Below are 17,259 nucleotides of genomic sequence, written 5' to 3' on the forward strand. Positions count from 1 at the left end.
TCACAGGGGAATTGACATCATCAATGACTGTATAAAGTCCCAATGCCACAAAAATAGTTTCCAAGCCTAAAAACTGAAAGAGAACTTCAAAATGCTATTTATGAAGCAAGTATGACAACGATACCTAAACCTAATTCAGTACCGGATAAAATTACCAGTTAATGGATATGATGGTAGAGCTATCCCATTTACAATAGCAACAAACATAAAATATTTAGGAATAAGCTTAACAATAAATATACAAAACTATGTCAGGAAAATTTTAAACACTCCTAAAAGACACAAAAGTAGATTTTAACACATGGAAAGACTTTTCTTTTTCTTGATAGGATGATTTTAACACCATATATATGTCACTTTTTCCTGAGTAAATTTATAAATTTAACAGTCTCAATGACAAGACCAACAAGCTTTCTTTTTCTTTTTTTTTTTTTTATGGAGATAGACATAGAAAGAAAACAAGAAAGAATAGTAGGAAAACATGAAAAAAGTAAGTAAAGCTTAAGGACCTGGGAGGGGAGGGGGAATTAATCCTAGAAGATATTAAACATATTTAACTCCTCATAATTAAAATAGTATATTACTCACTTATGAATAGGCAGACCAATTGGCTCTCAAATTACTGAAGTGAAGATGAGCTTTTAAAATTAATGGTGTTAGGATAACTGAATAGCCATTTGGGAAAAGATAAACTTAGATCTATACTTCATACCACACACAGAAATAAACACCAACTGTATCAGGGCTAACTGTAAAAAGTGAAATCATACTGTATTACAAGAAAGCTTGGGTGAATTCCTCTATAACCCAGGTATACAAAAGTTTTCTGACAATGACTCAAAATCCAGATGCAATAAAAGAAACACTGATATATTTGATGACATAAAAATTTCACATGGCAAAAAATATCCTAAGCAGAGTTAAAGGACAAACGAAAAACTGAGAGAAAATATATGGAACATACATCACAGATAAAGGGCTAATATCCCTAATCCATAAAGAATTCTTAAAAGTGACAGGAAAATAAAGATAGAAAACTCAATGGGAAAAAAGAGCAAAGACATGAACTGACAATTTATATATATATATATATATATATATATATATATATATATATATATGTATTGTATATGATATATACCATATATACATATATTAAAATGTAAAGTGGTAAATGAAAAATACAAAAGAAAGTTAAAAACACAGAGGAGAGATTCAGAAGATGTAATGTCCCTCTAATTTGAGTTCCAGAAGCAGAAAACAGAGTTGTAAGAAAGAAATAAGCAAAGAAATGACAGAAAAAAAAATTCTAAGCCTAAGAGAGACTTGACTCTTCTGTTCAAAGGCCCAGCAGAATGAAAGAAAAAGTTTGAAACTTCAAACCTGCAAAACATAAAGAAAAAACCACAAAAGCTTCCTATGGGGAGAAAGAAGCAGCTTACCTATGAAGACTCAGATCCTTGTTACAAGGATCAACCTTTTATCAGTAACACTGAATGCCAGAAATCAACGGATGAATGTTATTTTACATAAATTCCATACTCAGACTGTCAGACAAGTGTGAGGTCAAAGTGAGCCATTTTCTGACATTCAAGATCTTGTAAGATTCACTTACCATACACCCTTTCTACAAAAGAAATAATTTGAAAGTTTTTTTTAATGAAAATAAAATCCCAAAAAGAATGAATGACCTTCCCAGAGACAGAATAAAAAGCAATCCCAGGTTGACAGCCTGTAGCAGGTGGTTTACACAGCAACCACCTTGAATTATAAGAGTAGCTCAGAGAGGCTCAAAAGAATTTGTCTAATGTATGCATTAGACAAATTCTATGATAAAGAATCCATAAGATATTAATAATGCAATAGATATATGCCATTCTATAAACAAGAGAAAAAAAAGAAAGGCAATTAGAAATGCTAGGGGAAAAGGTATATAAAAAGTCATTGTCCGAGTCTGAAATGAATTAAATTGTGGCATGATTGTGAGCAACCCATGGAGTATGAGAAAAGAGAACCTATTTTACCTTAACATTTATAGCATTCTCCTTTGAGTGACACAGGTTTAATGACTTAGGATTACATCTCTCACTCTAGACGTCCAATTATATTACATATATAAATGCATTCTACTGATTTCTATTATTTAGGATCAACCTATAATCAAAGAAAAAAACATATATAGTAAGATGTAAAATACATTATAAATCTTAGTAATGGAAAGAAATTGGAATATAGGTAGAACTTGAAGGATGAGAGTAAAGAAAGATATCAATGCACAGCAGTAAATCAACAAGTACAACTGGCCCTCCATATATGTAGGTTCCGCATCTGTGGATACAGAGGGCTGACTGTACTGTGCAATTTTGTATAAGGGATTTGAGCATGAGCAAATTTAGGTATCCTCAAGGGTCTTGGAACCAATCCCCTGTTTATACCAAGGGATGACCATATTGTCTACTATTTATTTTATTATTTATACTATTTACTTATTTACTAATTATTACATGACTTTTTACTATTTATTACTTACTATTTTAAGAAAGCCTGAAAATGATAGGGAAGGAGGATTCATAGTTAGTCCACAATATTAAACATTAAAGGACTCTAGGCATTATTTATTTATTTATTTTTGCGGTACGCGGGCCCCTCACCGTTGTGGCCTCTCCCATTGCGGAGCACAGGCTCCGGACACGCAGGCTCAGCGGCCATGGCTCACGGGCCCAGCCGCTCCGCGGCATGTGGGATCTTCCCAGACCAGGGCACGAACCCGTGTCCCCTGCATCGGCAGGCGGACTCTCAACCACTGCGCCACCAGGGAAGCCCTGACTCAATAATCTTTACAACTTAAGTGGGATGATAAACATTGCATTAAATTTTTAAAAATTTGTTTATTTTATTTATTTTTGGCTGCATTGGGTCTTCGTTACTGCATATGGACTTTTCTCTGGTTGCGGCAAGCAAGGGCTACTCTTCGTTGCGGTGCACAGGCTTCTCACTGCAGTGGCTTCTCTTGTTGTGGAGCACGGGCTCTAGGCGCATGGGTTTCAGTAGTTGTGGCACACGGGCTCAGCAGTTGTGGCTTGCAGGCTCTAGAGCGCAGGCTCAGTAGTTGTAGCGCACGGGTTTATTTGCTCCGCAGCATGTGGGATCTTCCTGGACCAGGGCTCAAACCCGTGTCCCCTGCATTGGCAGGCAGATTCTTAACCACTGTGCCACCAGGGAAGCCCAACTGCATTAAATTTAGTAATAATGTCCACTAAGTATTATCAGTCCGAATATTCTAGCTTAAAAGTCATCATACTTTTTCTGTAAAGAACCAGAGTAAATATTTTAGGCTTTGCAGGCCATATGGTCTCTGCCTCAATTACTGAACTCTGCTGTGATAGCTCAACAGCAGAGCTACAACATTGAATCACTTTGCTGTACACCAGGAACTAACACAACATTGTAAATCAAGTATACTTCGATATAAAAAATAAAATAAAATAAAAATCTTTTCTCCACATCCTCACCAACACTTGTTATTTTTTTTGTATTTTTGATAATAGCCATTCTGAAAGATGTGAGGTGATATCTCACTGTGGTTTTGATTTGCATTTCCCTGATGAGTAGTGATGTTGAGCATCTTTTCATGTGCCTGTTGGCCAACTGCTTATCTTCCCTGGAAAAATATCTATTCAGATCCTCTGCCCATTTTTTAACTAGGTTGTTTGTTTTTTGACGTTGAATTACATGAGTTTTTTGTATATTTTGGAGAATTAACCCCTTATCAGATATATCATTTGCAAATATCTTCTTCCATTCAGTAGGTGGCCTTTTTGTTTTACTGATAGTTTCCTTTGCTGTGCAAAAGCTTTTTAGTTTGATGTAGTCCCAGTTGTTTATTTTTGCTTTTGTTTTCCTTGTCTATGGAGACATATCCAAAAAAATCTACAAAGACTATGTCAAAGAGCATAGAGTCTATGTTTTCTTCTAGAAGATTTATGGTTTCACGTCTTACATTTAAGTCTTTAATCCATTTTGAATTTATTTTGTGCATGTGTGTGAGAGAGTAGTCTAGCTTGATTCTTTTGCATATAGCTATCCAGTTTTCCCAACACCACTTGTTCAAGAAGCTGTCTTTTCTCCATTGTATATTCTTGGCTGTTTCTCATAAATTAATTGCCCATATGACTGTGGGTTCATTTCTGGGCTCTCTATTCTGTTCCATTGATGTATGTATCTGGTTTTGTGCCAGTGCCATACTGTTTTGATTACTGTAGCTTTGTAGTATAGTTTTAAATCAGGGAGTGTGATCCTCCAGATTTGTTCTTCTTTCTTAAGATTGTTTTGGCTATTCGGGATCTGTTGTGTTTCCATACCAATTTTAGAATTATTTGGTCTAAACAAAATTGATGAACCTTTAGCCAGACTCATCAAGAAAAAAAGAGATGGTCTAAATTAATAACATCAGAAATGAAAAAGAAGTTACAACAGATACCACAGAAATACAAATTATCATAAGAGATTACTATAAACAATTATATGCCAATAAAATGGACAACCTAGAAGAAATGGACAAATTCCTAGAACTGTACAGTCTTCCAAGACTGAACAATGAAGAATACAAAGTATAAACAGACAAATTACCAGTAAAAAAAAAACTGAATCAATAATAAGAAAAACTCCCAAAACAACAAAGTCCAGGACCAGATCATTTCACAGGTGAATTCTACCAAACATTTAAAGAAGAGTTAACACCTATCCTTCTCAAACCATTCCAAAAAAATTGCAGAGGAAGGAATACTCCCTAACTCATTCTATGAGGCCAGCATCACCCTGATACCAAAACCAGACAGAAATATCACCAAAAAAGAAAACTACAGGCTAATATCTCTGATGAACATAGATGCAAAAATCATCAACAAAATATTAGCAAACCAAATTCAAGATCATACACCATGATCAAGTGGGATTTACCCCATGGTAAAAGGATCATACACCATGATCAAGTGGGATTTACCCCATGGATGCAAGGATGATTCAATATCCAGAAATCAATCAATGTAATACACCACGTTAACAAATTAAAGAAGGAAAATCATATGATCATCTCAACAGATGCAGAAAAAGCTTTTGACAAAATTCAACATCCATTTATGATTAAAAAACTCTCAACAAAGTGGGTATAGAGGGAACACACTTCAACATAATAAAGCCCACAGCTAACTAAAAGTAGAGTTACCATATGATCCTGCAATCCCACTCCTGGGCATATATCAAGACAAAACTCTAATTCAAAAGGATGCATGCACCCCAATGTTCATTACAGCACTATTTACAATAGCCAAGACATGGAACCAACCTAAATTTCCATCAACAGATGAATGAATAAAGAAGATGTGGTGTATATATATATATATATATATATATATATAATGGAATATTACTCAGCCATGAAAAAGAATGAAATAATGCCATTTGTAGCTACATGGATGGATTTAGAGATTATCATACTAAGTGATGTAAGTCAGACAGAGAAAGGCAAATATTATATGATATCACTTATATGTGGAATATAAAAAAATGATACAAATGAACTTGTTCATGAAACAGGAATAGATGCACAGACATAGAAAACAAACTTATGGTTACCAAAGGGGAAAGGGGGGGGGAGGGATAAATTAGGAGTTTGGGATTAACATGTACACACTACTATATACAAAACAGATAACCAACAAGGGCTTACTGTATAGCACAGAGAACTATACTCAATATTTTGTAATAACCTATGAGGGAAAAGAATCTGAAAAAGAATAGATATATATATGTATAACTGAATCACTTTGCTGTACACCTGAAACTAACACAACATTGTAAATCAACTACACTTCAATAAAAAAAAATATAAAAAAATAAATAAAGCCACAGCTAACATCATACTCAATGGTAAAAAGCTGAAGGCATTTCCTTCTAAGATCAGGAACAAGATAAGGATGCCCACTCTTGCCACTTTTATTCAACATAATATTGGAAGTCCTAGCCCCAGCAATCAAACAAGAAAAAAAAATTAAAGGAATCAAAATTGGAAAGGAAAAAGTAAAACTCTCACTGTTTGCAGATGACATGATACTATACACAGAAAATCTAAAGATGCCACCAGAAAACTACTAGGGCTCATCGATGAATTCAGTAAAGTTGCAGGATACGAAATTAGTATACAGAAATCTGTCGCATTTCTATACACTAACACAAACTATCAGAAATAGAAATTTAAGATAACAATCCCATTTACAATTGCATCAAAAAGAATAAAATACCTAGGAATAAATCTAACTAAGGAGGTAAAATGCCTGTACTCAGAAAACTATTGATATGACACTGATGAAAGAAATTGAAGATGACACAAACAAATGGAAATATATACCATGTTCATGGATTAGAAGAATTAGTATTGTTAAAATGACCATACTACCCAAGGCAATCTACAGATTCAATACAATCCCTATCAAAATACCAATGGCATTTTTCACAGAACTAGAGCAATTATCTTGTTTGTAATTGATAATACCACTGAGTAAAACAAATTTCAGATATTTACAATCATTAGCACTGTTAAATTCAAGCAAGAGGCTGTGTTTTGAATGTCTAAAGAAACCTGAATTATCAGAAAAGGGAAAGTGAGCTCCTCTTTGTACAGGATAGATGGCACAAAGGCAGGATACAGCATGGGTATTCTAAAACAATCACTTCAACAAATGAACAAAGAAAAGCTGTTATATACACACTAGGTCATTCTGCTGGGGAGAAACAATGTCAGACACCCTGGCTCTTACATAGCGAAGACCAGCAATCTGGCATATTAAATTTTTTTCTGGCTTCTAATATAGTCCATTCAAATTCTCCTGGTATATAAGACTTACTTGCCATTGTCATCATTTATTCATAATAAATCCATGGGGTGCTCTCTAATTTTGAGCCTCAGTTGGGTGCCTAAGGTCTGGTCTCCGAAGGTATCCTTCCTGAGAGCTGTGAAGCAAATCCATCCACCTTGGGCAAGACAGCAGCCCAATAAGACTCCCCATTCTGAACCTCTATCCTTAGAAGTCAAATGAATGATTCCATTTTCCTGATTTGGGGGAGCAATTCCATAGCCAGTCCAGGAAATAACATACCTTATCCTAACTACTCAATCATAGCAGCACCTTTCCTATTAATACTATTCAAAGCCACTTAAAAACAGGGGCTTTTCCACTGTCTTCATAATAGTAAAAGGCCCAGATCGAACTCACTTCTCTGGCGCGGCTGGTTTCTAAAGCTGCCGGGTTGCTATAATCCCATTCAGTCTTTCAATACAAACGAGCAAGTCATTATAATTCACAGGTCAAATAATAACACTGTCCTCCTTCCCTCTCTTCCTAAAGTAGAAATGCCCGACAGCATTCTATCAGAAAGTGTATTGTAAAAGAGGTACAACTCTTCTCAAAGAATATTCATCAGGCTTTATGGGAGGAAAAGGGACATGGAAGAATTCTTCAAACTTAAACAGGCCTCTGGACAGATTCATTATAGAAAAAGACCTTCAGAAATAGTAAATAATCATAAAATTCAGTTATGAAATATAGTTCTTGTTACCATCTAATAAAAGTACTTTCTCCAATCCCTCTCAGGTAGTGAACTCAGAACTATGAGTAAAACAAAGAAACTGAATAGAGGAATAGGGTAATAAAAATGCATGCTTAGGGCTTCCCTGGTGGCGCAGTGGTTGAGAGTCCGCCTGCCGATGCAGGGGACACGGGTTCGTGCCCCCGTCTGGGAAGATCCCACAAGCCGCTGAGTGGCTGGGCCCGTGAGCCATGGCCGCTGAGCCTGCGCGTCCGGAGCCTGTGCTCCGCAACGAGAGAGGCCACAACAGTGAGAGGCCCGCGTACCGCAAAAAAAAAAAGCATGCTTAGTTATACAAATATTGATTTTTTGGAAAACAACTGTGATTGAAAAATAGTTGGCCATCTCTGTGGCTCAGAATATTTCACTAATGCCTTTTCAAGCCACTCAGCTACAGTCTGTAGCCACTGGAGACAGCTTTCAAATGAGACCTCAATTCCATGTGCCCAGACATGTAAAAGCAAAAAGATCTGACTGTGAACACAATTCCTAAAGCTGAGGCTCATCATTAGTTCCTCACTCTCCCTCTTCCCTCACAACCACCAGTCCTCAGTGCCTGTCCTTCCTGTCCATCCCCTTCTGTCCAGTCCTCCTGCCATCATGCAGCTCACTCCCTCCTCACTTTGCACCTATCCCGGGACGGAAGCCCTTAATTGGTCTCCCTGCCCCCTTTCCCCCACTACCTGTGATCCATCCTGCACACCACCACCAAATTCATCTGGTTGCCATTTTCCTCCTCAGAACCTCCAACGGCCTGGTCCTGCTCACTGTGCGTAAACTCCTTAACTTGGTGGAAAACGCCTTGCCCAGTCTGTTCCCCACTGTCTATCCAGGTCTCATGTCTCACTACTATCTGAAAAGGATTTTCACTCTGCTCTGGGCAACCTGGATAGTCTGTAATTCCCTCAAACAAGCTCTATTTAAAACTTCAAAATCCAGCAGTGGGGTGGGGGTTGGAAATAGAAGCCAAGTCATTTGCTCCAGACACAGCTGGGGAGCATAGAATCTGGATTTCAATCCAGTTTGGCCTGTGTCCAAAGCTCTTAAACACCATCCCGTTCTCTCTCTCTCTCCGAAATGTCCCTCTCCGATCTACCTGTGGAAATCTTATCCATCCTTTAAGCCCACTTCATTCTTGAAGCTTTCCTTGTTTTTTCCTGTCTGAAGTGACTTTTCTCTCTTCCGAGCTCCTATAGCAGTTTCTTTGCATATTTCACAAAATATCGTGACAACAGAGTCCTGTGATGAATCTCTTGAGATCCAAGGTATTGTCTTATGGTCTTTTTGGTCCTTTAGGGCACCCAACCTAGCTCCCTACACACTGATGGCACTCAGCAAAGATCTGATAAAAAATGAGCTACCATGGGAAGCCTTACGGCACTCACCCAACCCAGCCACAATGAGAGATCCTTATTCATTTCAGGCATCGAGCTTTCCTTTCCCTGCCCTGAGTATCCTGCCATTCTCCTCTTCTAGTGTGTCAATTCTTCCTTGTTGTTGTAGGTCATTCCACCTGCCTATAAAACATTGTGCAATCTGGGAAAAGCTCTGGTGCCTGGTTACCACTGTAACATTTAGAAAGATGAAAATTGTGATGAATAGGAATCATAAAAGGAACAGGAGTGGTTTCATTCTTTGGAAACTGAAATGCAAACTGGGAAGCAAAGTTTAGGTCAAATTCTCCTTTCAGACCTTCTTACCTGTTGTCTCTGTTTAATGTTGAAAGTAACAAGGGGTGGGGCAGTGAGCAAGTAGGAGCAAATGCCAGGAAGAGGAAAGAGGAATAACTGGTCAGACAACTACTCTTTCTCAAGAGACAAACTGCACTCTAGGAAAGGAAAATACTCCCTAGTTCACAAGAAATTATACAAGCAGCATAGAGCAGAAAAGGGAAAACAGGCCTAAACAGTAGCCTCTTGACTTTTCTTATCTTTTTTGCCTGTGAGATAGGGTTTCTACCCCTCGATGCTTCTCTCTACACTGGGTCACATGGCACTCAATGTCCAGTCCTTAGCGTGACTCAGAAAAGGCTGCAAGGACAAGATGAAAATGACACTTTTCATTTAGCACATGACTGCATCCGGGGATTCAGTAAAATTAGACAGTGAGTTTAAAACAAATATAATGAGAATGGGGAGAAGGCACTTCCACCCATTACCCACCTCCCTGCTCACCCTCTTCCTTGCTGCTCCTCACAGAAGGACAGGTCAATGTTTTGGTAGGCAATTGAGCCAAAGGGGGAGACCAAGTTCAACTCCCTATAACCCTGGGAGGAAAAGGCAGGAGTGAGGAGTGGGGTTCCCTTCTCTCTGGCAGTGTCCCGCTTCTCACCCTATAACAAATACGCTTTGATTGAGATGAATTATATCAGAACTGGAAATTCCACCAACATCACTTCTTGAGAACCTACTATGTGCTGGGCTAGGAATTAAAAAAAAGAAAACACGGGGGGAAAAAAGCATTGGCCCCTACTCTTCACTAGTTCACAGTCTAATGGAAGACGCAGAAATAATTTCCATATACTGTGGCATTATACAGGGGGTACACTCTGGGTTCTGTGGAAATAAAGAGTCTGTGAGAGCAGAACTGGGGTCAGGGCAAGTTTCCTTGAAGAAATGAGATCAGACTAAGGGCTGATGATTGTGCAGGAATTAGCCAGGCCTAGAAGGGTGGCAAAGGCGTTCCTGTAGACAGAACCATGTAAGCAAAACCCAGAGATATACAGCATCCTTCCCTCAAACCAACAAAGCCCAAATCCTCTCGTGTCTGCATAATACATACAATATTCCGGGATCAGAGGCAGAGAACAGGGGAAATGGTGAAATGTAAGTACTGAATTTTGAAGAAGTACATTAAAAATAAATCCATAGCTTTCTCTGAAGAAGAAGTAAGAAGGGTAAAAAAATAAAAACAAAAAACCAAAAAAGAGTGGGTTTGGTTAAAGCAAACTAATCAACTTCCTAATCTCTGCAGGTGGGATCAGACTCCAGGTGGCCCTTCAATCACAGAGCAGGTGTTTACCTCTAAATCATATAAGGCAAATGGAAAGCAAGCAAAACAGCACACCTCTGGCTGTTGTGTAGACTCCTAACCACAAAATAGTTAAGTAACAGACGGTATCCTAAGCAATACAGACCCATGGAGGGTAGGGCCTTTCCTGGCCAAGTCTGCTTTCTGGGAGAATTGGGTTTGGACCCCACGCCCAGCTCCACCTATGTCTATAAAATGTTTGTCACCAGTATGAACTCTGTACCACATTCCATCCCTTGGAGATCTGGCTATTTATTGACTTAAGTGGCATAAATATGTGAGACCTGGGCCAGAGAGGTGGAAGTAGCAGATACCCAAAAACATCTCTGTTTTGGTCTCAGCTTTAGGCACAGTTTTTATTCCTGGACTTTTAGTTTCCTTGCTCTGTGACTTAGTTTCTCCATCTGACAATGACAACTATAAAATCTACCCCTGAATTCCTTATTTGAGGGAGATAAATTAAATAACTCCTAACATGGCTTGACCTCCCTGAGCAGCGGCCAGGTGTCTGAGACGACAGGCCCCAGGAAGCCAGAATCACCTTAATCTAGAGCAATGAACCTGAAGGAACAAGAGCAGCATTAGCGATTCAATCAATTTTTCATTCACTCAACAATGTTTATTAAGTACTGCGTATGTGCACACCATAAGCAAAACCGATACTCGTGTAACTTTGTTTTCTAGTCTCTTTCCACGTCCCTTGTCTGTGACTGATGGATAAGCAAAACTGGCTAAGTTATATGCCAGTGTGAGCTCTGCTCAGGGAAGATTCCATCTCACCCCAGCCCTTCCACATGGGAAATTCAGGACTAAGCCAGTGACAAGGAAGGCAGCAGAGCACTGTGTTCAGCTCACCTGGGGACGCTGGTGAGGTAGGTCATGACATTCAGAAAGTCCTCATCTGGGATGTGTTTAAACCCCACAAACTCTGGAAAAGTGATGATGGGGGCACCATCTTTCCCTCGGCCTCCTGCAACAAAAACAGGTGGTCAAGATGTTAGCAAAATGTTTCACATCACACCTCTGCAGGTAAGGGACTTCAATTAATATCGAGATGTGCACTGGCCACCCCCTTTTCTGTCTATATTATTTCAGAGCAGAATGCGGGAAGGTTGACACTGAACTATTTCAAACAAGTCTCTCTCCTTCATGCTTGCTCAGGGGTGTTGTGAGAATTCAATTTTTGAATCCTTTGAAGATAGTTACTGTATAAAAGATAACACTGATTTAAATATTTTTAGCATAGGTAGAATAGTAAATAATGCCAACACAAATACATAATATTGTTCTTTATTTTTGTAGTTAGTAAATATCAAAGGTGAAAGAGCATGGTGGTTAAGAGAGCTGGCTCTAAGGAATTCCCTGGCAGTCCAGTGGTTAGGACTCTGCACTTCCACTGCAGGGGACAAAGCTTCACTCCCTGGTCAGGGAACTAAGATCCTGCATGCAGTGCGGCATGGCCAAAACAAAAAAAACAAAAAAAAAACAGAGAGAGAGAGAGTTGGCTCTAAAACCAGACAGGCTTGTTCAAATTCTGCTTTACCACTTAATCTCTATGTGATTTTAAGCAAGACACTTAAATACAAGTTTCCTTATATATACATATGTATCTATGTCATAGGCATATTACCTGTACCTACCTCAAAAGGTACTGTGAGGATTAAGTGAGAACATATATGAAAAGCACTTTAGCAGAGTGTTTATTATTATATAAGTGCTCAATAAATGGTAACCATTATTACGGTTATTATTCTTGCAAGGAGGCAATAATCAGCTGCCCTTCAGTAACTCTTACAAGGGAATATAAGACATCCCTGTGAGAACAAAAGTATAAAATTAATATTCAAATATTTAAGTCACTGGAGCAGAGGCCACCAGATTAAATTAAACAGATTATATTTCTCAATCTCTTTGCCCCTAGATGTACCCACATGACTATATTCCAGCCCCATGGTTCCCAAACAGGGAACCACAATGAACTCACAAAACCACCATGAATATTTTAAATTTGGGGGAAAAACAGCAATAATTGGCATCTGTCAGATGCCTTGCTTGCTACTAGCTTGAGGTAGTTTGGAATTTCAATATTAAACTGTGCGGTATTCTTTTGAATGGCATTGCATCTTTGGGAAGTTGGGGGTTTGGTGGCTGCTGGGATAAAAAGTGCAGGGCTTCCCTGGTGGCGCAGTGGTTAAGAATCTGCCTGCCAATGCAGGGGACACGGGTTCGAGCCCTGGTCTGGGTAGATCCCACATGCCACGGAGCAACTAAGCCTGTCCGCCACAACTACTGAGCCTGCACTCTAAAGCCCGTGAGCCACAACTACTGAGCCCGCATGCTACAACTACTGAAGCCTGAGCGCCTAGAGCCCATGCTCCACAACAAGAGAAGCCACCAAAATGAGAAGCCTGCACACGGCAACAAAGAGTAGCCCCCACTCGCCACAACTATAGAAGGCCCACGCACAGCAACAAAGACCCAATGCAGCCAAAAATAAATAAATAAAAATAAATTTTAAAACTTTTTAATTAAAAAAAAACAGCAAGTGCAGTATGAAAATCAATGTGGAACAGGAAATGCAGGTGGTGATGTCTAGACTGATTCCAAGGTTTGAGATAATTGTGGTTCTCTAAGATTGAAAGTTAAATATTACTTTTTCTTTCAACTGTGTGTATTTATTTTTTCAAACAGCTACTAAGTTGTCAGGACATATAGACTTAAGTTGTTTTGACTGTTAGGTATTGCTTTTGGCCAAAAAGGGCCGTGAAAAAATGACTGAGCTGCTAAGGCACAGAGGACTAGGAAAGTTGGAGCGCTTGTGCACTAGGCAGAGGGACATGAGCTGAAGTGCTGGGAGCACCTTCCAGGCTATGCCCGTGGAGGGAGGCTACTTTCAGTGGAACACGGCTCCCAAGTGAAGTTAACTACAAATGACCGCACGTATTCCACGTATCTAATGAAAGATGCATCAGTGCAGGGTGTGGGTTAATGAGGACTGCATGATTACTGAGGGTGTGAGATCAATGAAGAAACTATGGAAAAGGGAGACTCAGAGAAGCAAAGGTAGGCAGCTATCCTAAGGAGAGAGGGTCCTGGCCCACAACCTCGAGTATCCAGTCCATGTCTCCAGTCTACCTGATGACACCGCCATTAGGATCATCCAATCCACTCTGCTGCTCTGAGTCCACACCTGGTATCTTCTGCTTATACTCTGCTGTTCCATGTAAATTTGTTTCAAGGGAGAGAATGCGCTACTGAGCAAACACGAATATTTGTATCATGTAAAGAGTAAGTCAGCGTTGTGGTTTTTCTACACAAGTCTCTTATAAGTATTGTTAATGTGAGTCTTGGGCTTTCAGAGACCCATCACTGTGATATTTGCCTGGATGACCATTCATTCTTCTCCAGGAAATGCCTCTTAAATCCTGTATACTTATTTTAAATTTAAAAAAAGATACCTGCAGATTAGTTGTTTGACAAGATTGAGTTACCTCGTTATGTTGACTGAAAGCAATTTAGATCAGGATACTATCAGTTTTCGACTAATAAATATTATTCCTCTTTCTAGTTTCACAATCATAGGAAGCTTCAGAGAAATGTGAATTAAGAAAAGTTACATCTCGGGTAAGGCTAAATTTAGATGCATTGTAACACTGTACTAAATTGTACAAACAATATTTGCCGAGAGAATGGCTAAAATATTTCAAGGAACCAAAACACTGTAAAATATTCATAAGGATACGATTATACCATTTCATGATTTAACCTTTTCATTAACTATAATGAAAGGTATTCATGCCTAAATGGAGAAAGATGGGTAGTTTTCTCATATCTTGGTTAATACTGATACTGAACACCAGAGAGGCCAGAGGTTAACTGGGGACACCACGTGCTGTTGAACTTTAGTCTGTTAGTCTTAGAGACAGAAGCACCAAGGAAACGAAGCTGAGCCTCCATCCACAACGAGGCATTCAGCGCCACCTTGCGAGGAAACGTGGAAATGCAAAAGGAAGAAAGATTGTGCAAAGAAGCCCTATTCAAGGAAGGTAAAGAAAACCAGACCCCTTGGAACTAAGTATTGTACAGTGGTGACTTAATAAAATAAACATCACTCCTCCTGGTATTATTTCTACCTATACATTAAATGCTAGCTTTACTGCAGAAAACACTAGCAAGTGCTTGGGGTACATAAAACCATTCCCATAAGGATCTGGGTGTTGGCTGGCATAAAGACTTGCATCATTTAGAGGAGAATTTGGAACATTGGGAAATCCTATAGGAAGATGGTGAAGAGCAACAGTGGGAGAGAGAGTGAAGTGGTTACTGCTATTTGCCTCCCAGCGTCTATTTTCCCTTTCTCTTCCCCAAAAGAACTGACTTTAGCTGGGAAAATGGGAGCACCACTCACTGGGAGGCACCTGGGAAATCTCAGGGCCTGGGATACTAAATAATCTGACCTATGTAATAAAGAATTGTCTCACATCTTGTTTGATTTCCAAATGTCTTACCAGAAACTCAGTATGTTAAAAAATACATTTATATATCTGATCCTAGACTCTTTGTTTTACATACAATCATAAAGTGTTTAAAAATATTTTTCCAGTTTTATTGAGATATAATTGACATACAACATTGTATTGGTCTAAGGTGTACAAAATTGATTTTAGTTATTAACATCCATCACCTCACATAGTTACAATTTTTTTTCTTGTGGTGAAAACTTTTAAGATCTACTCTCTTGGCAATTTTCAAATATACAGTATTATTAACTACAGTCACCATGCTATACATTATATCCCCAGAACTTATTTATTTTATATCTGGAAGTTTGTACCTTTTAACCACCTTTACCCATTTTCCCCACTCCACACCCACCTTTGATAACCACCAACCTGTTCTCTGCTCCTATGAGCTCAGTTTTTAGGTTCCACATCTAGGTAAGATCATAAAGTATTTGTCTTTCTCTGTCTGACATTTCCCATAGCATAATGCCCTCAAGGTCCACCCATGCTGTCACAAATCATAAAATATTTTTAAAGTGTTTCAAAATATACTGAATTTTCCAGAAATTGCAACAACCCTATAAATTGACAGAAGATAATACTTTACCACCTTGTTCAGAACTTTGTCAACAACTGTTTACTATTTTAGAAAACTACTACAGTAAGCCCACTCAGGATGTCTGGTCACCCATACCACATCCCAGCATTTGTACCTGCTACATTCATGGTGACTCCATGTACAGGGGCAAGCACCTGACTACTTCATTATTTTTTCTAGAATAGCTGGAAATACATATTGAAATACATATTATTTTACTATTGTTTCCTTTTCTTTCTCCTTCACATTACAACTCTCCTTTACATTTAATTTTTTAATTTTTTTTAAGTATATGCATAAATAAGTAGGGGGTGGCTGTTCACCCTCTGGGCACACAGCTAAACTACATTTCCCAGCTTCCTTTGCAGTTAAGTGTATCCACATGACTGAGCTGGGTTCAAGTCAATGGAATGTGGTGCGTACTCTTACTGAGCCGAGGCTTTTAAGAAGTGGTATGCTGTCTTTCCCTGTCTGCTTCCTGGATGCAGCTAATAAGAAAGACACAAAATGGATAATATCAGTAAGAGTCACGAAGTGAAAGGAGGCTTCATTTATGAACGTGAAGAAAAGTTGTCTGCTGACCATACATACATGCTGAACATACATACATGCTGAACATACATGCTGGACTGTTTTCAAGAGTAAGAACTAAATTTCTACTGTGTTCATTTGAGCCACTATACATACACTTCGGAGTTGTTATAGCTCTTTATCCCACCCTAACTAATGCAGATTACTACAGTATCTATACATTTCATTTCAGGATGATGAGGGGCAATACAAATTATTTGTTATAAAAAAAGAGGCATTTGGGACTTCCCTGGTGGCGCAGTGGTTAAGAATCTGCCTGCCAATGCAGGGGACACAGGTTCGATCCCTGGTCCAGGAAGATACCACATGCTGCGGAGCAACTAAGCCCGTGTGCCACAACTACTGAGCCTGCGCTCTAGAGCCCATGAGCCACAACTATTGAAGCCCACGTGCCACAACTACTGAGGCCCGCGCGCGCCTAGAGCCCATGCTCCGCAACAAAAGAAGCTACCGCAATGAGAAGCCTGCGCACCGCAACAAAGAGTAGCCCCCCCGGTCGCAACTAGAGAAAGCCCACACAGCAACGAAGACCCAATGCAGCCAAAAATAAATAAATGAATTTATTTTAAAAATTTTTTAAAAAGAGGCATTTGGTCCAGTGTGACTGAGAATCATTTCTGTAGCCTGCACTGCCCAATACAATAGCCACTAGACACATGGGGCTGCTGAGCCCTTGACATGTGACCAGTCCAAACTGAGGTGTGCTATAAGTGGGAAATACAAACTATCAACAGATTTCTAAGACTTAGTACAAAAAAGTAAAATACCTCATTAATAATTTTGAATACTGATCATATGTTGGAACAATATTTTAGCTATACCAGGTTAAATAAAATTATTAAAATTGTTTTCCTAAAAAAGATAAATAAATAAAAGAATCATGAGTCAGGGGGC

General features: G+C 38.9%; 1 protein-coding gene across 4 annotated transcripts in view; it reads right to left on the reverse strand.

Moving 5' to 3' along the window:
* The window catches only part of MCF2L2 (MCF.2 cell line derived transforming sequence-like 2), a 224,644-nt gene that overhangs the window by 177,961 nt on the left and 29,424 nt on the right, over positions 1-17,259 (reverse strand). For all 4 annotated transcript variants that reach the window (XR_004476032.2, XM_012536226.3, XM_033403114.2 and 1 more), the window contains exon 3: positions 11,530-11,644. Coding sequence is in view for 3 of the 4 variants with exons in the window: in XM_012536226.3 (XP_012391680.2) it covers positions 11,530-11,644 (115 nt within the window). In the remaining variant the exon portion in view is untranslated. The remainder of the gene's footprint in view (positions 1-11,529; positions 11,645-17,259) is intronic.

The sequence above is a fragment of the Orcinus orca genome, chromosome 5 (assembly GCF_937001465.1).
Source record: "Orcinus orca chromosome 5, mOrcOrc1.1, whole genome shotgun sequence".
Lineage (NCBI taxonomy): Eukaryota > Metazoa > Chordata > Mammalia > Artiodactyla > Delphinidae > Orcinus > Orcinus orca.